This window comes from Chelonia mydas, chromosome 11 (genome assembly GCF_015237465.2).
Source record: "Chelonia mydas isolate rCheMyd1 chromosome 11, rCheMyd1.pri.v2, whole genome shotgun sequence".
Classification (NCBI taxonomy): domain Eukaryota; kingdom Metazoa; phylum Chordata; order Testudines; family Cheloniidae; genus Chelonia; species Chelonia mydas.
The window spans coordinates 43,804,095-43,831,738 of NC_051251.2; the positions used below are offsets into that span (position 1 = coordinate 43,804,095).

The 27,644-nt window shown below is 41.0% G+C and overlaps 1 protein-coding gene and 1 long non-coding RNA gene across 5 annotated transcripts in view; one reads left to right on the forward strand and one right to left on the reverse strand.

Annotated features, from left to right (window-relative positions):
- PDE11A (phosphodiesterase 11A) overlaps positions 1–27,644 on the reverse strand; it is a 226,144-nt gene that overhangs the window by 12,344 nt on the left and 186,156 nt on the right. For all 4 annotated transcript variants that reach the window (XM_043524765.1, XM_043524766.1, XM_043524767.1 and 1 more), the window contains 4 exons: positions 18,057–18,134; positions 16,506–16,569; positions 13,084–13,158; positions 9,221–9,304 (listed from right to left, as the gene is read on the reverse strand). In XM_043524765.1, the coding sequence (XP_043380700.1) occupies positions 9,221–9,304; positions 13,084–13,158; positions 16,506–16,569; positions 18,057–18,134 (301 nt within the window). The remainder of the gene's footprint in view (positions 1–9,220; positions 9,305–13,083; positions 13,159–16,505; positions 16,570–18,056; positions 18,135–27,644) is intronic.
- Positions 3,134–27,644, forward strand: part of LOC119567321 — a 62,070-nt gene continuing 37,559 nt past the window's right edge. Inside the window, exon 1 of the long non-coding RNA XR_006284684.1 lies at positions 3,134–3,965. This is a non-coding gene — a long non-coding RNA (uncharacterized LOC119567321). The remainder of the gene's footprint in view (positions 3,966–27,644) is intronic.

Consider the following 27,644-nt stretch of genomic DNA (forward strand, 5'->3'; position numbering starts at 1 on the left):
ACACCACAATTGATGCATGACAGTGTAGATGGATACAGTGTTGGGCAGGCAACTCTTCTTCACCAGACCTTTCAAAAATTGTGCCTCTGGCACCATACTTCCCATAGTCATTGTTCACAGTCAACTTATTCCTTTGATTTTTTTTTCTGGTTTCCCGTCTGTAGTGCTCCATGTTGAACCTGAACTGCACTCCTTCACCTCTTTTCTATCCACCAGAATTGAAACAGTAGAAATAAACATCTTATTCTTAGCTTAGGAGAATGAGGTTGGGAAGATACTCCAACAATGTCCATTCCACTACTAGAACTTGGAAAATGGACAAGCTTAAAAATCAGATGTGCGTCCTGAAAATTCAAGAGATATTGGACTGGCTGCTCTGGTTTGAGTTTGTCGCTGGTAGAAATAATCTTAAGCACCTTCTCCAACAAAAACACTCTGAGTCTGACCATGTACTTCTGCTTCTGTTTAAGGACCACAGAAGCCCCCTTTCCAGTTGCCCCTTTCCCTGTGGAAGCCCCTACCCACAACTGGATCCCTAGCTACTAAACCCTCTGGCACAGCCACATAGTGTAATTAGCCAGATCTAGTTTTTCCTAAGGCGGACTTTTCTGTGAGCATAGCAGATATTGCTGCAGCTGCTGCTCTGCCTTGAAAGGTTTTAGCAGTCGTGCCCCATGGATGTTAACTTTTGCAGCAGAAAATGAAACCGTCACTTAATCTGCCACCATCTATGCCAGACCTTGTCTATAGTGTGTCACATACTGCATACTGAGACTATATGCCTTAATCATCTGTGTCAGTCAGGCTCTCTCAGAAAGCACAGACATTATCATTCAACGTCAGTCCTCAACTTAACTGTCACAAATGAATGTTTCCAAATACCTGGTTTTCTGTGGTATTCTGTAGCACCTATCAGAAGTTTTAGAAAGATATCCTTTTCAGCCTTCACTAGTGAATAATCCAGTTCAGAAGCCTGTACTTAGGCAAAACTGAGTTCAATGAAAATTGGCCAGCGTTGATCAAATGATTCATTTGAATACATTTTCTGAAGGATCTAGCCCTTTTTCTGTTTACAAACAGATTTTGATTTTCATTCATTCATTTGCTTTTAAAAAATTTGTGAGCACATTTGAGGTAATGGATTATTCCCAAACTGTGACTGTAGCCTATTCACTATCATTATTTGTGAGGTTTACCTGGCTGACTAAGTCACATGGGAGTGTTTTTCCTCACTAATTGGATGATTGAACCTTTTTAAGTAGGGAAAAAAACCCCAACAAAAATGGTGAGCACTCTTCTTTATGTACAAATAGCCTTGGTCACTAGCAAATGTGGGTAGGGGTACAAAGAAACATTCATACAAACAAAAAACCCTTCACACACACACACATGTTCATGAGACATGAATATAAGAGAGAGAAACATGATTTCAACCAAAAAGCTGGTTGGAATTTAAATGTATGTTCATGAACACAGTTTTGGCTGCATACAACCAGCTTTTAGATTTTACCTTAGTAAGGAATTCAAGGCTGGGCCCTATGTTTGTAAGCTTCTTTTAAACCATCCCATACAATAAATTCTAGACAGAAGCACACTTTGGAAGGAGATATCCAAATCCTGAACTCAATTTTTTCCCCCGTCAAAACTTTCACTGAATTCAATGGGCATTGTAGCTGAGTAAAGGACTTAGCACCATGTCTGTGATCCTTAAGCTTCCCTTCCTGTGAAGGGCACAAAGGCCTGGATCTACAAAGGGACTCGTGAGTTGCAATAGTATGTGTTGCAATGCCTAATTTCTGGGTACCTAGAAAAATCACAGGAACAACAATGCAATCCACAAAGCCTGAGTTAGGTGTCGAGGCTCCCTGTACAATGTGCGGGGACAGATCGGCAGCTCAGAATGTGATCGATAGAAGCCCACGTGCTAGGCAAGGAGCCACCTAAACGAGCCCATGAGTGACGCTGATAAGGGTGAGTGTGTGTGCGCCATAAGCCCCGCTCTTCTCATATATAGGTGCTGAGTGTGGGCTGCAGGGAGGTGCTTATCTCTGCTAGCAATCCAAAGCTAGGAACCCCTCTCTGGGAGCCAGGCGACTTAGGTGCCTAAGTCATTTCTTGTGAGAAGGTGTCAGGTGCCTGCCTCAATCCACACACAACTGCCAGAGGAGTTAATGGGATGGGCATAGATAACTCCTGCCTGCTAATACTGGGGACACACAATGTAAAAGGGGAGAGCACATGACAGCCCCACAGTGTTGCCTGTGGGAGGAACTTCCAGCCCCACCTCCTTGGGCCAGGGCAGCCAATCCCGCCGGCTCATAGGGAGCTGGGGCACAGGAGTGGGGAGCATGTGCCTCTGGGCCCAGCCAGGGCCAGCCCAGCCCCGGGGCGACTCACAGCACCAGTGTCTCCAAGCTTGTGGACACCTCAGCAGGGGAGGCATGGGATATGGGCAATGCCTCTACTTCCAGCTGAGCAGAGGCCAGGGAACCTGCTCCTGGTGCCTTCTCCAATGACCCCCGGCCCTGCACCCAGCCCGGGGACCACCGTGCTCTCCTCACCCCAGCAGAGTTATCTGCGGCGAGGAAGGGCTCTGTCTTTCTCCCACTTCGTCTTCCCTGACACGATTCTGGCTCGCTCGGCTGCTTTCCCTGGCAGCTGAGCCCAGGCAGGGAGCAGAGGGGATGGGAAGCAGCTGTTTCTCACGTCTGCTATGGGTGGGTGCCTCTGCGGTTTGGTAGCTGCCTGAGAAAGGGCCTAGCTGGGAAGGTGAAGGTGGCCCGTCCCCTCTGCTCCCCACCTGGGCCCAGCTGCTGTGGACAGGGTCTGAGGAAGCTGGACAGGTGCTGGGGAGCGGGGGCCCTCTGCCTTGCTCAGCCCCTGTTCCCAGCAGCCTGGCCCCTCCCCGCCCAGGCCTGGCTGCTCCCACCTCCCCAGCCAGCAGGCTCTCTGACCCCACATATCCCCCCAGTGCAGCATATATGGGGGTGTGCAAGTACCTATGCCAACATTATAACTTTACCCAGTGGTGAGAGCACTCTCCTGAGAGGTGGGAGACCCCTGTTCAAATCCTTTGTTCCCCTCAGGCAGAAGGGGTGAAACAAACCCAGGGCTCCTTCATCACAGGTGAGTGTTCTGACCACGGGGCTAAAAGTTGTAAGTGCTGCTGCTTCAATGGGACCCAATGCAGCAGCCACTTAGCATACCTAAAACTGGGATTTAAGTGTCTAAGTACCTTTTGTGGATATGAGCTAAACTCCCTTTATTTTGTCTCGTGCTAATGGAATAGTGAAACGTCACTCTGCACCCCCTTATATTTATAATAGTGACTTAAACTTTTGGTCCAAGTCATTTAACAAAGTGTTTGCCTACGATGGAATGCCTATCCCCACAGAGGTGATGAAAAGGTGAACATGGGATAGGGAGGCCAATGCTGCTTGCATCTGGAGGCTGTGGTTGGCCTAATTAATGATGAAATCCAGCTGGGGAGGGGGCGGGATAGACAGAGGAAGGTTAGACCAGAAGGGGGCTACAGGGAGAACCTCTGTAGTCACTTTAGGAGGGTGTAAAGAGACCTATAGGGAAAAGGAAAGCTTTTGCGGGATAAGTGGCAAGGCTGGGTAGGAAGAAGTCCGGTGGAGTGAACCTTGACTGCCTGTCTGAGGGTCTCTGGACTGGAATCCCATGTAGAGCGTGGGTCTGTGTTCCCTTACCAGCCACCGTGGAAGATGGCATAAATATCCTGACAAAAAGGGATACAGACTTGTGAGAGCCCTGAGTAAAAGGATGACTGGGCCACTAGGCTCAGATGGAGAGATTGGACACTTGTTTCTATTATCCTAAAAGGAGAGAGATTTTTAAAGTGACTTGACTGGAGAGCCACATCAAAAGAAGCAGCAGACCAGATGGTGCAACACAGGACAGACCTGCTATGCCGGACCCAGCTGTGAGGGGGTGCTGTAGCGGTGAGTCCTCCCTTCTACAGTGCTGTGATCTTTTGAGATTTCTGTCTGTTCTCCCTGTGGGTCATCGAAGCATTACTACTGCTAGAAGCCTTTGCCTTTGATCCACTTTTGATATGAATTGAATAAGTTAGAGGATTGTAGCAGTGACATAATTTTATAGATATTACTCCATAGACCATGTAATTACAGGGTCAGATATGATCTGCTGTTTAAGGAGGATTAGCAATATAGGGATATCAAAGTATATGGAGGAAGCAAACTGATTTCTTCCTTGGTGTGTGAAGAATACCGTCTAATAAAGAAGCAGGGACTCCTATTGTCCCTCAACATGAAGTCTAAAACTCTGAAAATGTTTGATGGAACAGACAGATTCCCCCCCACCCCCAACACACACAAACTTTTTCCATGGAGATGTAGAAATTAATTTCTTCTGAGCATTAAACTTTGCAGCTTCTGGCACCCAAAAGAGTCTTGACTAAAACTGAATTAAGCAGCCATCCACGGTGCCGAAGGAGAAGCACGCAGATGTGGACTTCATCTGCCACAAAGACATCTCCCTTAAATGTAAAATAGCTGCTGTCACTTTGTCACCAACTACCTGACTAAGTATTTATACACACAGAAGCAGACTTTGACCTTAGGCCTTGCTATTCATGATGTTACTGTCTCAGTCCAACAGTGCAGTCAGAAGCAGGGGTATTTCTGTTAGCATCTTTTGTTTGAAGCCAAATCTTTAATGTTTGTGAAGATATCTGATCAGATTTATATTTTTCTATATCTGAGCCTCATATAGAGGACTGTAATCTAGTCTTAGTTAGGGAAATCAAAGCTTTAAGGTCAACCCTGCCCTAGGTGCATCCACAATGCAACTGCCATCTAGAAGAGGATCCTTGTGCTGTTGAAACATGAACACCACTTGCATGGAGGCTTTGAATGCCTCAAGATCTGTGAAATGCAAATTAATCTGTCTTAAATGCTTCACAAATGCTGAATAATTCTTGTTACAGGGAAAACTGTGTACATGTGTGCCCAATATCTACTGGAATTGTAAAACTGCACCCCAAGTGCATCTAACAGTTAGCATACCCAGTGACTTTATGTTCAGTGTGATGCCCCAGATTTTTCTGCTTTAGACAGATCTGTTTCTCTCCTCTTCTGAAGAGTATGTCCTAGCCAAAACAGTGGAGGTAATACTACTTTATTTATACTTGATACTGAGCCTGTATCAGGAAGCTTTTTCCTTGTAGACTATTTCAAGCCAAGTTTTTGGAATTACTAAATTAAGCTAAAAGAAAAGGAGTACTTGTGGCACCTTAGAGACTAACAAATTAAGCTACTAAGTTTGATCACCTATTTTTCTATTTGAGTGCTTCCCATGGTAATTCTTAATGAAGGACAAACATTGGGCATTAAAGCATAATAAACGTCTGATCACTACAAGTATTGGAATTGGAAAGTTTCAAATCTTGTGTATGTTTTAGAACTTAAAACAACACTGGCTAACAATTAAACCAAATAACCAAAAATTTTTAAAAATGCCCATATAACCAACTTTGAAATATTTTGATTTTTTTTATGCTTTCTAAAGGCAAATTTGAACTTGTTAGTTTTTCTTTGTATTATTAAACTAGGTGCCTGGTAGGATATAACACTAAGGTCTTAATTTTAAAAAATGTACATGCACAACTGCATGTGCAAAAATGTTAGTGTGCTTGTGTGCCTTATTGGCATAAACAACTTTGATGTTTGCATATTCAGTTATGTATCTCAGTGCCAATATGGGTACACATACACCTCACTTGTTCCACAATCACAAATTAAGAATGCAAAATTGCACACTATTTCTGAAAGTCCTAAAAAACAGTCCCTATCCTCAATAAAAACAGCCATCAGTCTTTTCCACTGAATGGAGATATTTAACTAATGACAGGTCCAAACAGCCTGAGTAATTAATATAATACTCTTAAGCATCTAAATTGAGAACACCTATATGGTAGACTTCTAGTTTCTCATTTAAAGTTTTGGAAAATGATATACCAAAACACTTCGGATTTATGTTCTGTCATTATATAACCACACATGTTATAAATTCTTATCAAACAACAGATATTTGATTGAAATCGAGTTCACTGCAGGAGAAATTGATTCATATGGGTTAAGGCCTTGCTAAATGAAGTTCAAGGTATTATTTCAATTTTAGCTTCCCCACCCACTGGCTCCAGTAATTTCCCTTCCCCGGAAACAACCAATGTATTTAGGGCAGAAAAGTAATTAATCTCTATGGGGCCTACTCTGAGAGGTCATAGCTAACTGCAGTTTTACACACTTTTGCAGTAGCTCATTTAGGTGGATTACTCCTGGTCTTTGATCTCTTGGATCATGGGAAAGTCAAAGGCAGCAAACAACACCCTCACAAGAAAAACACTTATAGGTGACTGAAACTGGCCTCTGCAGTGCAACAGTATAGGGGGCATTACTGGGCAGGCTGGGAACATGAGAGAACAGAGCTGAAAATGCACTGCACTCCAGCAACCCTTGACTAGTGAATTGATCCATTAGGGATGGCCCTAGCCACCATAATAGTTTAGAGCAGCCTAAGGATCAAGGAGGAGGGCTACATTAGCAGGAGCTAGACCTGGTGAGTGGGTTTGTCTGTTTACATTTTTAATAATTGATACAAAAAAACTTCAGATTTAGACTTTGAAAGTGTCTGTTTCTGCTTTTTCTTTCTCATCTTGGTTTCCTTTAACTGAAGCTTTGGAGGAATGTACAGTAGCATTATTACATTTATCTGAAATTTATCTGCATGACTTGCAGGACTTTTACTGCAGGTCTTATTAAAGGCAGACTCCCCCCTGACTTCAGTGGGGAAATGGCTACATGCACATATCCTTGATTATTGTTTGGATTAATGTACAAAAATGGCAATACTAGATATAAAATTCTACACTTATTCAAACCATTAACTTCTAAACTATATGCCAGTGCATTATATAAACATTGCTCAGGTTTTGCTAATTCTGATTGTCCACCAATACTCCATCTCTTCATGCTCCATTCACAAGTCTATCTATAACTGGGGCCATTGTATCCCATGATACGTACAATTTGTTACAAAGGTTAAAATTAAAAGAGAAATTTATACGGAAGAGGTAAAACCCTTGAACTTGAAATATTTGTAGTGCATATAGTGCCAGCCCTAAAAAAGGTTTCTTACTATCTGTAAACAGAGAATTTACAGTGCCTCTGCGCATCATTGATGCAGTGAGTATACTGAGGTTTGATTAAGTTGGATATGGAAATTAAAACTTGGCTTTATATTCAAGAGGGTAGCTCACACAGTGTGATCCTGTGACATCCAGTTTTCTGTTTACCCCTAAGGCTGGTGCTGCAATGACTTCAAGGTTTGATGGTGTCTCTTTTTTTAAGTTGTTGAGCAGCAGGCTAATAGCTGCACAGCATGATGCAAAGACAGCAGAAAACAGGGGAATCAGATGTGAATATATTCCCCACAGATCTCCTGCTAGGAGGGAGCTAACTAACCAGTGCTTTAGTGTTCAGATCTGGTCTACTCACACAGAGGCTGCTTTGATTCTCTGCCCACCCTGCCTTATTGTACTCTTTCTGATTAAAGACACTGTCACAAATAAATCATGACTTCTGGCATAAGAACTTGGATTCCTAATGAGGTTGTCATGTTTGGGAAAATAAGACTAGCAAAAAATAAGTTTTCTTTCAATGTCTGTTTTCCCCCCTTACTTATCTTTATATGAAGGCTGGATTACTAACTGTAAAGGCTGTTTTGTTAATGCCCATTTTTCACTTATTTGGAAGCTGCCTGCTCATGTGCCTCCACTTTTCCCCTCTGCTTTAGCAGCTACTAGTGACATGTGGCCCGTAAAAAGAAGACAAATTCCTAAAACAGTATTTCTCTTACATATAAGAGCTAAATCGCACAATTACATGTCCGAGCAATGGAGTTTGTGTAAACAGACTGGAACTGCTATTAAACGCCCACCCTTCATTCTGTGTACACTCAAGTGCCTGTTGAAGTCACAGGGAATTCTGGGAGCACAAGGTTGTGCAGGAGGAGATCACAACTCTCGCACAGATTTCAAAGTGAATAGTTGGTCATTCTGGTAACATACAGTACGTCCTCTTTAATGCCTCATTGGATATTAATTTTTGAATGTATCTGTTCCCCATATTTTGTGCACTGATGGCCAAATCCCATATTTTGTGCACTGATGGCCAAATCCAGAAAACTATTCAGGCAAAATCCCCTCTGACTTCCATGGGAGGCTAGCCTGAGACCGAGTGAAGGGTTTGGTGCTGAGTTTGGCTGACAAGGAGGTGTCAAAGGTGTTGACTCGGTGACTTGTGGTTGAGATTGTAAAGCATTACTGTCCATCTTTAGCCATTGTTGCATAGCTGTGCCTTGTATTAAAAACAGAACTAAAATAGTGAACTGCATGTTCCATGTGGGCCAAATTCTGGATCGGTTCTAGCCCATTTACTGTTTATGAAGTGTCGTGTATAGGCAAGGCTTGCTTGTACCTCTGCGTGCAAGTAGAGATAACGTACTGGCTTTAAATGTCTGGATTAAACTGGAAGATTCTGCTCCTGTGCAGCCCCTAACATAGACATTTTATAAGCACCTGATTTGTACCAGGAACTCAAGTAATCTCTGGGTGCCTGACTGTAGGAGCACATTGTGGGTCAGACAACATACTTGCTGAAATAAGGACCGCATCTCCAGTGACTTCAGAGGCCCTGGCCTGGAATGCCCCTCCAAAGCTTCCGTCACACACTCTGAGCTTGGAGAACAGCCAGAACTAGAGCCGTGTGCTTTCCCTTGAGCCACAGCTGTTCAGGTCTGGGCTTATATGCAATGCCGAGCCAGAATTATCCATTGAATAAACCATTTTGCACAGTATAGCCCTGTTACAATGTTGATGTTCTCATATATGTCAGGCAGAACGATGAAGAAGATCCTTGCCCTTGAAGCTTTTGAATTTAAAGAGAAATTATATTTACAACAATCATCTAATCTTTTCTTCAGTAAATTTAAAGTTTTTTGTTTTCAGCTGAGAATTTTGAGTAAAGTTGAAGGAAGCAAGTTAAAGGCGTTTCATGAATAAGTGCAGTGATTTAAAGATTCAGACCGCCTCTAAGGCTGTTATATAATCTACCTCTCCCTCTCGGAGATGCAGGACCAGTGTTCTGACTCTACAATTGCAGAAGTAAAAAAGTACCTGATATAGAGGCATGCAGATGCTATCAATCCATTCCAACTGCAACCTGGGTAGTTCATCTTTCCTGTTCCGATCAAAAATAGCCTGAATGGAGATGGGGGGGAAAAGTGTTTTTCTTTATTACGCTAGCATATTTTACAGATGCTTTATCCAGCACTTTGGAACTATGGTCAAACTGTTACAAACTGAACAATTCATGACAAAAATCAGTGTTTACAGTCTTCCTAGCCGTTGTCTAGGATGAAAAATCAACTGTTTTTATTTTCAGCTCTGTTTATGAAATTTGTAAGTTGAATTTGACTGTTTATCTAATAGTATCCTAGTGGAAACCGAAGATGGGATCCCAAGAGCTCACTTAAAGAAGAGAGAGAGTAGAATTTTTTGTGGGATTTTGAAAATTTTAACCTGGACTCTTAAGTAATGTAGGTATTTCTGAAAATCCCATTCTTTTTTCCATGTAGTCTGTTTTGTAAGCTTACTGCAAGAAAATTACCTTGTGTGGACAGTCACAGGATACCACTTTGTCTTCCTGATCAACCAACTTCTCTAGATTCATTAGCAGTATCCACATGTTTATTTCTTTTAGGTGACCTGTGTTATGGCTGAATCATTAAACATTTCGGTTACTGCTACTGTAGCTTTTTAGGAACTCCCATTATTCAAATTGTAACACTCTGATTTTGGCCTTTATCCCTCAGACTTTACGCTTTGTATACTCCATAATTAGTTCCAAGGAGGATTGATTTAAATCAAACCTGATTAAAACACAAATTTTTAATCATGATTTAAATCAGCAAGGAGGTAACCTTGATTTAAATCATTGATTTTAATTGTCCTGCATTTGTACTTTTTAGCTCTTTTTTCCTAAAGAGAGGTTGGTTGATATTAGTTGATAATTAAAGCTCATTGATTTACAGCTAAATATAGCCTTCACACTAAATTTGGTGCATCTTTTTGCTCATGAGGAAGATACAGTATATATACTTATTAAAGCAATTATATAGGTTAATTTAAACTTATTCATTGCTTAATTTCTACATTTTTATTATATTAGAAAATGGTGAATGATGCATTTCTCATTTACCAGATTAAAATTTTACTTGTGATTTGTGTCAAGCTCTACTTGGATGGAAATTCAAATGCAATTAAAAATCCACAAAACCAGCAGTTTGTTTTTTAATTGAACAAACCTACCTTAAGTGCTCGATACACAAGAAAAGAAAAAAATGATCAAAACATGTTTTGCATTTAAAACTGTTTCCTTAAACAAAGGATGTATTGTGTGTAGTTAATGAATTGATGTGATTATTTCTGGTCACCGTATGGTTTAAGACTTTAGAACTCCTCTATCCTCACACCTAGTTTTTATTAATAAATTGGAAGAGTAAAACAAGCTTCCCTCCCCCGCCCCCTTCAACTCCCAGTTGATTTCTTAACTTTGAATGAACTAGTTATGGGACTGAATTTGTTGAACAAACTGAACTGAAGAAAGTATCTGCTCTCTCTGCACCCGCAGAAGAGGGTACTGCTATCAAAAGTTGGTTTAGCAATTCAGCAGACTTTGGTTTTAGGTCCCTAGCCAGTGATTTCCACCAGTCGAATGGTTTGATTTTTAAAGAAAGTTGGCAGCATGCATGTACTACTTAATATTGTTTGTATTTAATTTAAATGATTTTAATAGATATTTGCAGAGTTGTAGCCATGTTGGTCCCAAGATATCAGAGACGTACTGTGGGTGAGGTAATAGATTTTATTAGACCAACTTCTATTGGTGAGAGAGAAGCTTTCAAGCTACACAGAGCTCTTCAGCTCTAGGAAAGGCACTAAGAGTGTCAAAGCTAAATACAAGATTGAACACATAGTTTAGCATACGTAGCTAGATATTACCTCCCCCACCTGGTTTCTTTAATAGATGCAGTAAGTTTGGCCTTTAATATAGACTGTTTTAAATAGGTTTATTTTTAAAAATAAGCCTGTACTTTTATTTAACATCAGGGTTTTATTTAACTACATTATTTTTTTTTCATTTTCATTTTGTTTTTAATCAACTCTGATTAGTTCACATTGGCTCAAACCTCAACCCATCGCCAGCCCAAGTAACTTGTCTTGACACTAAGAATGCCATGGGGGAAAGAGGAGGGGTAGAATTTTTCTTCCAGGCCTTAGAGCAGAGTGGACCCATATTGTAGGCACTACCCCATCTTACTGGCTGGAGTAGGCACCACAGCCTCAGTGCCTTCTCTGTGTTGGGAAGAAAGCCCTGAGGACATGCACAATAGCATATCCCCCTTCCCCTCTTTGTAAAGCTGCTACATACAGCTTTCCCAGAGCCCTCAGGAGCTCTGCTGAGGTATACATACGTGCACATGGTCCCAGCACCCTGTTCATACACCCCGCCTGCTACTTCAGTGAGGTGGGTTCTACTATATTAAGTAGTCTCCATGTCCATTTTATGACCAAAATGCACATTTCCTGATATGGCCTGGATTCATTTTTAATATTGCTGATGCTAGGGTATTTGCATGAAATGCTCCAAGGCATTAGAATTCCCTGCTATTTGAAGATAGTAAAATGTGTTTTAAAAGTAAAATTTATTTTCTGTTACAGTGGGACTTCATTAGTGTGAGGAGCACGCTTTCACTTCTGTATGCATTCTGTGAAATGCACTAAATACGTATGATATAGAATGGTACTTTGTTATTTCAGGCTAGATTTGGTCCAAGGCACCAGCATTGTTATTGCTATGGCTGATTAACTGATAATCCACTGTACCATAGCTACCTTTTTACTTATGTACTTGGGAAGGTGTACACAGAGAACTACTACAGGAGAGAAATTCATTATCTTCTCCGGATCCTCTAGCTTAATGTACAAAGTTGTAAACCATGCTGAATCAGCTCACAGTAACCAAAAGTCACTGAGTCAGATCCTCAACTGGTGTAAATTGCTGCAACTCTATTGACCTCAGTAGAGCTATGCTGATTTATACAAGCTGAGGATCTAGCCCAGTGAGTACTTACCACACAGCAGTATCAAAGTGACAACTCATATGAGTAGGTTGGACCGTTTTCTTGAAGTATCAGCTGTATGCAGAATTATATGCAGATTAAGATGTCCAATCTCTGTTTTTATATTTTTGAATGGCTTCAACTTGAACTCCTTAGAGCTTAGAACTCCTGTCTGTCTGTCTCTTTCTCTGCCTCCCCCCCAGCATGAGTCTGCTTTCAAGATACTTAAGTGGGAAGGTCCTCTCTTTGCATCTCCCACTGCAAATATTTAATAGGGTGGGTTTTTTGGTCACTCTTCCTCTTTGCAGTTTCCTTTGGCACTTTATACCTTTTCATGTGTCTTATCTAGATTTGTTTATGATGTAGAGACCATCCCAAATAACCCTACAATGATGGTGGTAACGTTACTTGTAGGCATACAGAAACGATTCCTCAAAGGGTACAGGGATACATCACACAAAACTGATGTCAGAAATGTCACACTGTAACGCAAATGAAGTAATTATGCTTTCTAGTAATGTGACTTCTGGTGTGAATATTGCATCTTGAATATTGTACTCAGTGCTGTTGTAAAATGAGTTGACCATCTAAACCTTGGGATATGTACAGCACATAGTGAGTAAGGGCTTGATTCAAAGCCTATTGAAGTAATTGGGAGGTATCCTTCCATTAATTTCAATGGACTTTGGATCAGGTCCTAAATATCACTGCCAGATTCCAGTGGTAGTCTGTCCATATCTCTTATGTATTTCTTCTCATGAAACCCACTTGCTTCTCTGAATTAAAGCAGTTACCAGAAAACAATTTTCCTCCTCCACACACCGGTAGCTAGTTTAAAAGTAATGATAAACTTACTGAAGGAGTGAGTTTGAGTTCAGATCTCTCTCTGTCTCCTTGTTCAAAGAACTCGCTGGTTACCAATTCAGCTGCCTAAAATATAATCACACTAAAGATTAAGGTTCATGTTAGCTATTTGTAAGAATCACAGATTTATTGCTTATAGCCCCTAATTATAAATTCCTCGGTAGTCCCATTTATGTGTTTACAGTAAGGCAATGTTTAACTATGTTGTTGAGGTTAGGTCTCAGGCATGGGACACTGCAGGTATACTCATATCTATATCTCTGTAGTCATGTTCCAAAAACACATTCTGATTTCCTTTTTGATGCCTGTCAATGATCAGTCAAACTGGAACAGCATGTAACTTATGCATTTGAGAATAGAATAGATGCTTATAAATTTTATATGCCCACGTGGAACTATCTTTGTAGAAAGACTTTGTGAAGTGTACATGAGCACTCTGGGTGCTGGCACTACTGCCTCTGAAAACTCTTGAGTTGTTAGAGAAACAAAGCTCATCGGTAAATTCTGTGTTAGCTAAACTTAATGTGAAACCCTAAGACTTTCTTCACCCAGTTTTGTTTTTCTGTACTATACGTATCCTATGCCACTCTAATTACTGTAGCTCTTAAGCATCTAAATATGAACACAGATTAAAATTGTCATTTGATTAAATGTAAGAATGGTGGCATTGACTTTTGGAACTGTATTATACTCTTTTTGCCAGACTCCATGAAGCTGCCTTCATTTCTGACAATGGTATGTGTTACAGTATTCAAAACAAGATTATTTTTGAAAACACTGGAAGCCTAAAGAAACCAGTAAAGCCCAGACAGCAAGTGACTTTAGTATAAACAGCAGCTTTAACTAAATGCACTTGCTGTCATGCACAGCCAAAAATATGTAGCTACTGAGATAAAGGTATGTTTCTAAATAACAAAAAGCATAGAAACTCAGGCTGACATTCTGTTCTTAACTTCTCCTGTTGTGCTACTTACTTTTTTTTTCTGAGGTACACTGATAAGAAACCATTTCATATGCAATACCAAGGCACAAAAGGGTGAACTAAGGATAGAATTTGCACCTCAGAATAACTCTAAATTTCCTGGTCTAACATTGAAATGCAAGATTGCTATGCAGTCACTTGTACAGGCTATCAACAATCATCAGATCTTAAATTTGCTACAACTTAAAAATGAGTCACAATTGAAAGCATGTGAACTGAAATTATAAAATGATTTAAAATCTTCAGCTAAGTTAAGAATAATTACCTGCAGAATCTTATTGCACAGTTTGGAATGACTTTTTCTATATGGAGCCCCATCGTGTGAATAAAATCATGGATTTATACACAGTGCATAGGCTGTTAAATTATTCCAAACAACAATTAAGGGCTTTCCAAGTATCTTCTATATGAATAATCAATATGTACTTGTCTCCTTTCCTCCTGCTCTTTTCAACATTCTATCTCTGTCTCCTTTTGTATGTCTTGTCCCTCTCCTAATCTTTTGGAGTGTTTGTCCTTTGCACTTATTCTGTAAATCCCTTCCACTTATGTATTTTTGTCCACCTCTCTCCCTTCTCAGGACGACGACTCCTCCAGGTGAGGTTTAGGGTCAACAGAGTTCCCCATTCTGTGGCCTCATTAGTGTGTGTATTTACTTTTATCTTGAAAAACTCAACCAGATGATGCCTTTAATGCTCCTAGACTGGATTTTTAATATAAAATACATGTTAGGTCACAAGGGAAGGTTCAGCTGCAGCATTTGGAAGTCATAAGAAAAAATAGTTGGTTTTACACTTCAGTGGATGACCCTGGATTTCAGTATTGATCTCCCATAGCCCAAAACTCATTCAAGAAGCGCTAAGCAGATCCTGACTCTTGATACCATAGGAAATAGAAAAGCTAATTTGAAACTGAGGAATGCCACAAGCTGCAGCCATAGCTGAGGTGGGATTGAAGAGTCTTGGGACCTGAAACTTTTGTCCTGCAGTGGGAGAAACTTCCACTGATTTCCATGAGTTACTTGTAAATTGCATCGGGGGAATAGAAGCTCTGGAAGGAGATGGATACCAAAATGCTTTTTAAAATATGAGAGAAACATTAAAATTATATACACCAGATATTCCCATATGTTAAACACAGCACGAGCAGAATTCAAAATACCAAATAGCTGTGCAACTTTGCTTTTAAAAAAAAACCCAAAACTTATTCAATAATTATACTAACACCCTAGACCATGAACGGCATCTGTGCTGATTAAACCCTTATCACACACAGGATGGATGTTTTGCAATTGAGGTAATGCATCAATAGTACCTCATCACCTTCCAACCAGAGTCCCTCTTTGTCCATCCCCAAGAAAACTGGCTTCTTTCCATTTTGCTTCCTCTCACCTAGCCTCTATCTTCCAGTTCACTGTCTTTTAACTTGTGGAGATCACTAGTCCCATCAAACTCACTCATGCCACTTACCCACTTTACATTGTCAGTGGCCCATCTCCTAGATGCCTTCTGCTGCTGGATATTCCTCCCAAGCTTCATCTCCCAACATGTACTGCCTTCTACCTACATTTTACTCACTGAGGTACGGTTGGGAACTGATAGTAGGGGAGATGGGTCATGCCAGTGATTGAGGCTGGGGGTGAGGGCAAGGAAAATTTCTGGCAGTGGTGAATGGATGGCTAAGGTCAGGGCTCTTGGAAGAGGCCAGTCTTGACCTAGCCAGCCTTCCAGCTACAGGACTTTCTCATCCTATAGTGACTTGTCCCACCAACCCTAAATGTCAATGAGTGCCTAGGTATTCTATACATTTTTCAGGACCACACTCAGCACTGCAGTTTTTTTTCTGAGTAAGGAATGCTGAATAGGGCTTTAAAACTGCATCTTGTAATGTTAAGCCGCGGCTGAGATAAAGAAATCTGCTAATTAGACTAAAAAATGCATATCCTATGTCCATTAAGATACGTGCGTCAATTGGCAGTCCCTGTTGGTGTTCCATATTTAGGACAAATTCTGCTATTGTCAATTGGTTATAGAATTTTGTACATTGTAAAAGGTAATTTGGGTTTACCTAAAGGAAAAAATGTTTGCAATGTGGAGGGTGGTGTGGTGGGTGGTGATGTTGTGGTGTGGTTTTTTTTTTTCTTTTTTTTTTTTGAAAAGGTCCATTTTTTGTATGGAGTTAAAAGGTTAATAGATGAGAGGATATAAAATAAGATCTCTTCGGGTACCTAAATATTGCTCAGCAGCAACAAGCAAAGGAAAAGATTGTGCAATAAGCCCTGCCTTGCAGAAACCCTTTGCTCCATTTTTTTTAAACTGCATTAATACTGCTGTAAATTGACTGCTGTTTTGCTCCCTTGTCAGTCAGGGCCCTGGGAATATTGTCCTACTAATATCGCCTCTTCCCAGCCCTGCTATTAATCATGACTTGCCTGTCTTGAAATCTCCCACGGTTTGGTCACAGCTCCGAGGTCACAGGCTGTCATTAGCATTGATCTGAAAAACAGAAATGAACAATACAGACTGAGTAAACCTTTGTTGTATTTCTAAACAAATCTGCCCTGAATGCATAATAAAAAGTCAGAATTAGCACCTTTTTCCTCTGGAAGAAACAGCAGCACTGTTTGAAATTTCAACCATCAACATATTTTTATATCCACATTATATCTACGAAGTCTAACATAATATAGATAATGCATAAGATTGAAAATGTATTGTGTGCTAGAAAAGAAATGTGTTTCACTACAGACAAATCACTAATTTTGTTACTATTTGTACTTCTAACTGGTGATAATTATACTGTATAATGCAGCATGTTCTTTACCAGGATGTAAGTAAGGGAGTTGTTATATAATCATACAGACTGGATTACTCTGTCTACTTATAAGTGGTTGCTGTAGCAAGAGAACCTATAATCATGAGAGGCATTCCAGACACTGTTTCAGCAGTTTCTACTGCTCATCTTCTATAAAAAATTAAGATTTATAAGGGCTACCCTGCTTCACTGTAGTTTAATATCTGGCTACAACTGTTTGATACACATTAGAAGGAACTATTCAGCTGTAGAAAGCATTTATGTACAGTACATGATGCAGATAAAAGTATAATGCTTACATGAAGAACAAGGACACTGAAAATGAAGCATCTAATATATTGCCCAAATCTAAAATTAGGGATGGGTGAAATGGCCCATACCTCAGTCCTCAAACACCAAAATGAAACAGCTGAAATTTCAGAAAGGTTAAGTCAACACATATGGGTGCAAGTACATGCACAGATGACATCTGTCTCCCTTGTACCCAAGCCGCCTCTGCCCTCCTTCCTCAGTCTTTGCTAAGATCTTGGCTGAGGTGGGCACTCAGAATGTGGCCAACCTGCTAGGTGGCACTGCTATCCTCAAACCTTTCACCAGTTGGCAACTCTTCGAGGCTAATGGAGTGCATTGCATTTGCAAGTCCCAAACTGAGGAGCAGGTGGGGGAAAGGGAAATTCAGCCAGGGAAAGAGGCATCAAAGAGAGAGGGGAAGAGGGGCCACAGGGTCCAGACTGAGGTGAAAGATCAACCAAAATGTGAAGCGTTATTTTGTTTGAGAACTCTTCAACCCTTTTGCTCTTTTATCAGTGGGCAAAAGAAAAGGAAAATATCTGATTGGGTTTGGAGAAGTGAGAAGAAAGATGGGTGAGGGAGGAGCAAGGTAGGATGGACTCATGGCTCCTCCTCTCCTGCTGGCTTTTGGAACTGGGGTTTGATAGAAGTAGATTCAAACAGAAACTGCTCCAGGAGCCCTTGCTCCCCTACCCAGGGCTGTGCTTTATAGTCACCATGTGGCCCCATATTTGGTATTGATTACAAAACACTTAGTTTGCAGTAATATAGAAAGCCTTGTTTTAAAATAACTATCTGTATTCCTGACATTGACCTCCTTAAACAAATTGTGGTTATATCCCAAAGTAATAGGAAAGCAAAGGGATGACTCACTTACCGAAATATTTCTCGATGGCTTTTGACATTCCAATTGTAATTGCCTTTACTAACAAGTTCAAAAAACTCAGTCCTCCTCCTGCAACAAAACACATAATCAAGAGGAACAAGCAGAAACTTCTGGAGCTGTTGTGATATAAACACAGTTTCTGTGAGGACACAAGATCACTGTACCTCCTGCATTAATGTTAGAAAATGTTAAGTTGACAAGCTATTTAAATGAACCATTTTAATTTTGAAATATGCCTTATAACTGCCTAGCACCATCAGAGGTTTCTGATAATAGATGTACATACACACATCACTAAATCGCACCTCAATTCTCAGTGTTTTATGGAAGGATGAAATGTTTTGCCTGTAACAACATATAGCCAATAGGGCCATATGCACATAAAATGTATATTAAATGATGGTGACACTTTGCCTTTCTTCTGAGGATATCAAAGGGCTTCCCAAAGATGGGTAAATATTATTTCCAGCTGAGGCACAGAAAGGTTTAATGACTTGTCCAAGGTCACGTATTGAGTTGGTGGTAGAGTGATGAATAGAAGCAAGAATGACTGACTTTTTCATGCTCTAATCATTAGAGCACCCTGCTTCCTTCCACAAGACGGAGTGGGAAAAATTTTGAAAGGAAGACCATCTAAATCAGGGCCTGGCAACCTGCGGCACGCATGCTAAAGGCGGCACACGAGCTGATTTTTAGTGGCACTCTGCTGCCAGCAAGGGTCCCAGCCACTGACCCCACTGCCAGCCCGGGGTTCTGTCCATTCAGGCTGGCAGCGGGATGAGCGGGGCTGGCAGCCGGGACCCCAGACTGGTAGCGCAGGCGGCAGACAGAACCCCAGACTGGCAGTGGGCTGAGTGGCTCAGGAGGCTGCTGGTCTGGGGTTCCATCTGCCGCCCATGCTGCTAGCCAGGGTCCTGGCTGCAGGCACCGCTCAGCCCGCTGCCAGTCTGGGGTTCCATTGGGGGGCCCCTGTAAATGTAAAATATATTACTGGCACCTGAAACCTTAAATTAATGAAGACTTGGCACACCACTTCTCAAAGGTTGCCGACCCCTGATCTAAATTGATGTTCCATCTTGATCTTATAGTTGCTTGTTAACTTAAGAGATGCTACAGTCTGTCCATCAAAAAACAAGTGCAAAGTAAACATGGATCACATCTACGCTGCAATAAAACACCTGCAGCTGGTCTGTGTCAGCTGACTTGGGCTTGTAGCTATAAAATTGTATTGGGCTGGAGTCCCAGAGCCTGATGCAGGATAGCCACAGGTGTTTTATTGCAGTGTAGACATGCTCACTGCGTGATAAACTAGCCTGAGGATAAAGGCAGCAACTGTTGGTGCCAGGTCAAGATTCATTCACTGTTAGAAACCTCCAAACAGCTGTCCTCCCTCCAGCTAATGGCCCTGTAGTTACTAGTTAACTCGTATGTGGACAGCCCAGGGTTTATGACTACTCCCGCCCTCACCTGCATGTGCTAACTTCTCAGTGAAGTTTACCAATATTGCCACCTCTGGTGCAAGAAAGAACATTACTCATTATGTTTACAACTCCCCTGACAAGCATAGGAAAGATAACATCCGTTAAGGATGGAATTTTTGGCCTTAATTTTCAGTGTTTTTGGTTTTGTCTATTGACTTACAGTTTTCCTGTTACGGAAAATTTTTTTTTATGAATTCACGTTCTTACATTTTAAAATTAAAGCACAAGGATCATTCACAGGGGAAAACTGACCCACAGTAAAATGGGTCTGAACATGATAAGGATGGCTTGGAGCCTTCTCACTAACCTACAAATAGACTGTCATAAGTCAAGAGTTTCAACTGGGTGCACAAGGTGCTACTGTAATGAGGGCCCCGTTGTGCCAGGCGCTGTACAAACATAGAGAGAGTCCTTGCCCCCTGAGAATTTTCTGTCTAAATATCAGAGAGACAGGGCAGCAGGGGAAACAGAAGCACAGACCTTCTCCAAGGTCACACAGTAGATTAGTGTCAGAGCTAGGAAGATTCCAGAGGTACATCTACACAGCATTTTGGAGTGAGTCTCAGGCTAGAAGGCTCACACTAGCACTCTAAAAATAGCTGTATAGAAAGCATGGTGAGTTGCAGTTCAGGCTCTGAAGCCCACTCCTCTCCATATGCTTCACAGTCCAAGCTCTAGCCCCAGTCGCAACTTCACAGCCCTTTCTATACAGCTACTTTTAGAGTGCTAGTGTGAGCCTTCTAGCCTGAGGCTAACTCCAAAATGCTGTGTAAATGTATCTCTGCTACCCCAACTGTCCTGAATGCCAGCTCTGTGGCCTAGCGTACAGTGGACCCTGCTGCCTCTGGATCAACCAAAAGTATAGTTAGATTCCTAGCATGATGGAGCTTAGTGAGTCTTCTAGGTCAGTATAGCCTGTTAAATGAAGGCCTAGCCCTAGATAGATTGAAATTATAGACATTGACCACTTCATCCACCACTGAAATCCACCCACTTCTGCACTAATTGCACATGCAAATAAATGCATCAGTATGAAAGTGCAATCAGAATATGTGATCATACAATTTTACATTCAATTCAAATTTCATACACTTGGTGCTGCCCACCCTAGAATACATTGCTTACTAGAAATGGATAGAATTTAAAATGGGGCATGTAGGGGCCTAGCAGAAATGCTGCAAGCCCTAGGTAGCATGTATTATGTTGATAAAGTCATCACTATTAAAAGGTCCTTCTGTTATGAATTTTATAACGCAACTAGAATTCTAAGGCACAATGGGTGGTTCTCTAATAACATATGACTGGGATATAAGCTCAATTTATTTCTTAACAAAGAGATGGTTAAGGAGTGAGTTGATTACAGTCTATAAGTACCTACAGAGGGAACAAAGTTTTAATAATGGCTCTTCAACCCAGCGGAGATAAAATACGATACAATGGCTGGAAGTTGAAGAAAGACACATTTAGACTGGAAATAAGGCATAATTTTTTAACTGTGAGGGTAATTAACTATCGCAACAACTTATCAAGGGTTATGGTAGATTCTTCATCACTGACAATTTTAGAAAAAACATCCAATAGATTTAAAAAGCTATGCTCTAGGAATTATTTTGGGGCAATTCTATGGCCTGTGTTATACAGGACGTCAGACTAGATCAGAATGGTCCTTTCTGGCCTTGGAATCTCTGAATCTATAAGAACAGAATTAAATACAGAAATAATTAAACTCTTTCTGTTGATTGTTATTGCATTGTAATCCAAAGACTTCTCACTAACATATGGTAAATCACAGAATTTTTCTAATGACATTGTATGATTTCCACCCAACTCCCTATTTAATGTGGAGGTTGCTAGCACACTAATGAAGCGGCTGATATGATGACATTATACACTCACTGTGTTACATGAAATATGATATAAAGTAGCTGGATTTTACAAAAGTTGCTAATACAATGCAAAGTCACACAAGCAGAAAACAAAATTAATTATTTCACGTAGATTCATGGCATGATGGCATAACCATCCCTGTGGGAATAAATACTGCTATGATGAAAATTTTAATGGCCTAAAGTAGCTGGCGCATAGACCTTAAATCAGCCTAATCGTAAACTGGTCATTGGCAGCGATACATTTGTTGTTAGCACAGCCAGAAGTGGCAGGCTTTTACATTTTTCTATTTAATACACATTTCCTTGCCAAAGTCTTACCAGAAAAATATCAGTAGAGCAAAATTTGATGATAATGGCCATACTGGGTCTGGCCAAAGGTCCATCTAGCCCAGTAATCCTGTCTTCCAACAATGACCAATGCCAGGTGTCCCAGCAGGAATGAACATAGCAGGTAATCATTGAGTGAACCATTCCCAGTTGCCCATTCCCAGCTTCTGGCAAACAGAGACTAGGGACACCATCCCTGCCCAACCTGGCTAATAGCCATTGATGGACCTATCCTCCACAAATTTATCTAGTTCTTTTTTGAACCCTGTTATAGTCTTGGCCTTCACAACACTATATAAAGATAATTCTTCGATTTCCAGTTATTTGTGGTTCCTAGGCAATGCATATAATATCTGGGCAACAAACTGACAGTTCAGAAGAAAAAGTGACCTCTCATGCCCACCCTGAACATTGTGAGACATCACAAATAAAAAGCAGAGAGATGCATAAAGCAGTAACATAAAATATAGGTGATTCAAGGCATTTTGGTGAGCCACACACTTCTGAGTAACAGAGCTGCTTTAAGCTCCACTGGAACAGATGCAGAAGGAACATACTAAATCCCCACTGAGATTTAAGCATCAGAAAGGCTCAGTCTGTGAAAAGCAGCCATGTGTGAGGAAACAACACTGCCTTAGTGGGTGCTTAAACATGGACCAGTGTAACTTCTGTAAATAAAGCTACGCAAGTGACATTCAAGAGTGTCTGAAATAAACATAATGTTCAGTTATTTTGTAATCCACTTGAGGGGCTGAAGAGAAACATTTATTGATGTATTCAACTACCTGAAAGGGGGTTCCAAAGAGGAAGGATCTAGACCGTTCTCAGTGGTACCAGATGACAGAACAAGGAGTAATGGTCTCAAGTTGCAGTGGGGGAGGTTTAGGTTGGATATTTGGAAAAACTTTTTCACTGGGAGGGTGGTGAAGCACTGGAATGGGTTACCTAGAGAGGTGGTGGAATCTCCTTCCTTAGAGGTTTTTAAGGTCAGGTTTGACAAAGCCCTGGCTGGGATGATTTAGTTGGAGTTTGGTCCTGCTTTGAGCAGGAGGTTGAACTAGATGACCTCCTGAGATCCCTTCCAACCCTGATATTCTATGATTCTATTCATGCTCAAAGACAAAGCTGGCTTAATATATAATAAAGGTCTACAGTCCAGTGACTCAAGACATCATTTCAGTGGATCTCAGAAATTCTAAGGAAAAGTATAAGGGATGAAATGTTGTTACTTAGCCATTGGGTCACCTGTATCTTTTTGGTACATATATGACACTACTATCATGAGTTGTAAGTATGAGAACTCATAGCTAAATTTTTTTTTTCAATTCTATTCTGTTGCCTGTTGTGAGACTCATTGCCAGACCAAGTAATCAGACCTAATTCTCACCTAATCTCATTGTTTGTTATTTATACAGTGTCTGGGTATACATTGCACTAAACAGACAAACAATAACAATTCACACCCTTGAGAAGCTCCTGAAATATGGGCTCAATCCTGTAATCTGTTCTGTTTGGGAACAGCCTTGTATTCTTGCTATGTACAATTATAAGGGCATGGCTACCCTTGCAGATGTAGAATGCTTTGAGTTAAACCAGCCTTCGGAGAGCACAGTAGGGAAAGCGCTGCAGTCTGTCCACACTGACTGCTTCAAGTGCACTGGCGTGGCCACATTTGCGGCACTTGCAGTGGCATTGGGCATGTGCATTATGGGCAGCTATCCCAGCATGCAAGTGACTGCAACGTGCTTTTCAAGTGGGGTGGGGTGGGGTGGAGTATGACAGGGAGTGTGTTGTGTGTATGTGGGGGGAGAGCATGTCAGCATGCTATCTTGTAAATTCAGACAGCAACAGACCCCCCTCCCTGTCCCGCCTCTCTCTCTCACGCACAGCATTCCACACTAATGGTTGCTTTGTCTCGGAGCAGATAAGCAGCTGGCTGTCAGAAACAGAGCTTTAAAGGGCATATCTGCATTTCTACAGTGATTCAAAAACAATGACAAGAGTGGCCACTTGACTTAAGGGGATTATGGGACATTTCCAGAGGCCGATCAGAGCGTGGTAATGCAACACCTTGTTCACACTGACACCCGGGCGTTGTAGCCAAGGCGCAGCAAACGTTATTCCACTCACCGAGGTGGAGTAACAGGAGCACTCGAACCGCGGAGTCTGAGCGCTCTACGTGCCTTGCCAGTGTGGACGGGTAGTGGGCTAGGGCGCCCAGGGCTGCTTTAATGTGCTCTAACTCACAAGTGTAGCCAAGCCCTAAGTGTATCCTTAAGACTACCTATCTAGATACTTACAGTGCATAGGAGGTCAGAATAGATTATCATAGTAGTCCCCTGTGCAGGACTAGGGCTTAAACAGGAGTTTGCATTCAAAATCTCATCTACCAGTGATAATACAGAAAACACCTTTGAAACTTTTCTAATTTATTTCATGTTTAGTGGAGACTTCAAGACACTTAAGTTAAAAAAAAATATGAAAAAAATGGGCTAGGATACCAGGGGGATGAAGAGAAGCAGATGGTCTTTTTCCCTTCTCTTTTCATAAATAAAAACTGAAAGTCATTTTTGGGGCTCTGAAATAAATGCATTTCTTTTATTCCCAGCCATAGTGTACTTAAGAAAACTCTGGTAGTTGACTGTTGCCTGACACTAGCCAATTATTCTTTGAATGACAAAAAGTACGGATTCTTTTCATGCACAAAATTAACTCTGGATACATGTAAAACTACAATATTAAACAAATGTCAATTGTTCACTTTAACATGCACTGGTAGGAAGAATAGAACCTCTGGTTTCACTTAAAATCCTAAGTGGTAGGAGAGTTCTGCCTGAGTAAGAACCATAGGACTTTGCCATAAGTGGGTAAATTTGAAACAATACAAGAGTCCACAATAAGCAATATTTTCATTGGCAGGTTGGTAACATATACTGTACTAGCAAGTATCACAGTTTAAAAAAAACCCAAACCATTTGCTTTAAAAAAAAAAAAAAAAAAAAAAAGGCAGTGTGGTATCCAGAGGATGTTTTCATTAGACTGGGTTCCATATATTACCTGGAGTTCACAGGAGAGACAAGTACATAATAGTCTGGCACTGAGTTTATTAATAGTAATGTTAGTGATTGAGATAATGGAATGGATTGAGACCAATCTTGTACAAGGGAGAATTGTCTGGCTCCTTTACAGCTGAGAGTCCAGTTAAAAAACAACTACCACAATAATCAGCTAGATCTAAAAGAGGAAGCGGATATATATTTTGGCCAGAATTACAGAAAGAAAACTTTTCTAGAATAACTTTGAGAGCAATTATGTGAGTGTATGCATGTGAGGGATGGCTATTTTTCTCTCACCCATCATAGCAGCTCTCACTTCAACCTAGGAGGACTGTATCCAGTCCTCTCTGGAATCCATCAGTGTTATTTCCAAATGTCACTGTCAGTTTGTAAGGAGCTTTCTAATTGTTGGCCAGAAAGGATTGCTCAAGAACAACTGTTTACACCAGGACTTTTATGGAACAGGTATCTGCTAAAATTCCTTAAATTATCTGCTAAAACTTTGAGATAATTTATCATCAACATATCTACACATCTAACAAATGCCAGGTCTGATCTTTCACTTGCAGGTAATCTGTTTGTTCATTAGTTAAAGTCCTATAAACATACAATACCTTGAGCAAGTCCGAAGGGTCTTCCTCCATCTATTCTTTTATTGCTTCACAAACCAAAACCCTGAGTGCTAGGTGAACTTTTTGAACAGCAATATAGTGGAGATCCAAGAATACTGCAATGCTGATATTTTCCCCCCCAACCCATGTAAGAGGCAGAAAACTGAGAAATGATGTCAATGCAGCAAGAATGTGCTTGCCCAAAAGAATTAGTTTGCATAATTTGGATTTTAAATGCATATACAGTCAGAAAGCTTACGTGGTAGTGGTTTTCAAACACACTTAGAGTAAATTGTACAATTAGCATAGAATAGTATGAGTAGTTCTATTAGCACAAACAGCACAATAGAAGCTGGATTTGTCTTAATATGTGATAGTACTGAGGAAAAAAGAGGTCTTCTTTTATTTGCAGAAATTCAAGTCAAGGCCTTAGTTTTTTGAAAATGTTCTGACTTATTCAGCACATCAATGTAAATAATAAAACCCAGGAATGAATACTCTTGAACCTCAGTTACTGCATGTTGTTTGACATCAGTACAGTTGATATACAAAAGGAAACTTGATCTCACAGTCAGACTCAGATTCACCCTTTCTGGTGTCAGGAGGTGGAAAGGGCTGCTGTGCCCAGATGGGGATTTATCCCCCCAGAGAAGAGCAGCAACTGCCTGCCCTCTCCTGGGTATTCTTGCTGAGAGAGAGCCTCACGCTCTTCCAGGAGCTCCCCAGGCTCCTGCTGGTGGAGTCTGCTCAGGAACTGTGAAAAAATTTATCATCATCATCATCCCCCCTCAACCAACCTGACCACACCCCCTTACCAGTGAATACCAACAATCTTTGGAGCACTAGCTACTTGCGTTAGGACATTGGCGGGGGGGCGAGAGTGGGCATATGGAGTGCTCATTATGGTCCCAAACATCACTGTCCTAAGTCACTGGCAATTTCCATTGTCATATTATTCATCAAAATCAGGAGCAGTCTGCACAGACAACTTACTAGATTGGAAGGGCCACAAAGTATGAGGTAGTAGCTGTGAAGGCAGCTTTCTCCTGGTCCGGGCTCACTGTGTATGTTACATTTGCTAAAGGAACATCTTGAAGTAATTCTTGTTTGAAGCTATTTTAGTAAAAATGTTTAATTTTGTTTTGAGAGGAAGATGCCTCAATTTGTATATGAAAAGTCTTTAAGTGATAGAGGCTACCATGGGGGAGAAAAGAAAGCCATGAACTCTGAGAGATGGCCAGTATTAGCAGCGGGTGAGTTTTTAATGCAGTATTAAAATAACACAACAAGCAGTCAGAGCAAGATTTTGTTTGCCCCATTCCAATCAGTGCCCAGCGGTATGGCATATTTTTAATATAGATTAACAGACCCATACGAGGAAAAGATTTTGCCTGAAGTTCTTTGGAAACTTGGTTTGGCATCAAGCCATCAGCACTCAGGATGGAGGAAGGAAAAATCCATATCCCCTTCCATACAAACTCAAAAATCAATATGTAAATGCCACCTAGTGGAGTGCAAGTAGGGTGCTAATGGACAAGGTATTTTCTAATGCACTGAAATTCCTTAGGATGGAACAGTGTTGTGCCCAGGCAGAAGATAAGCTACAATTGCACACGCTATCGTACTTCTCCCAGTAAATTCCCCAAGTGCATGCCAGCAAGTGGGATTCTGACTGACACACTTTGTTGGAGGAGGTGTGATGCTCAGGAAATGTAAAACTGAGATGCCAACAGTTGCACCTATGACTTCATATGCCTGTTACACATTGGTGTACTCAGTTTGAATCTCCTGTTTTTGGTTTTTTTTTAAACTAATTACAGTAACAGGAAAATGGAAGAACTTGTGTTACTTTCACTACTTGGAGGTGTGATAGGAAAACTAAGAAAATGAAGTAACTGCATTTGTGGGATACCTCCAGTCATACTTGACTCAGTTAAACTTTGCAGGATGGATCCTCATTTGATATAAATCATCACATTTTGTCTTCAATGGAGCTACTTTGATTTACAGGGCCAGATGCTCAGGTGGTGTAACTAAATACAGCTGCCTCCTTTTTTTTTTTTTTTTTTTGGCACAAATGATAACACCACTGGGGATCGACTAGAAATTCAAAAAGGCTAAAAAATGTACAATCTCTTTGTAGTTTTGGCCCACAGAAACAATCCTGCACTCTTTGCACATGAAAGTCTCCTTTGGGAATCCTGTGTAGAGGAAA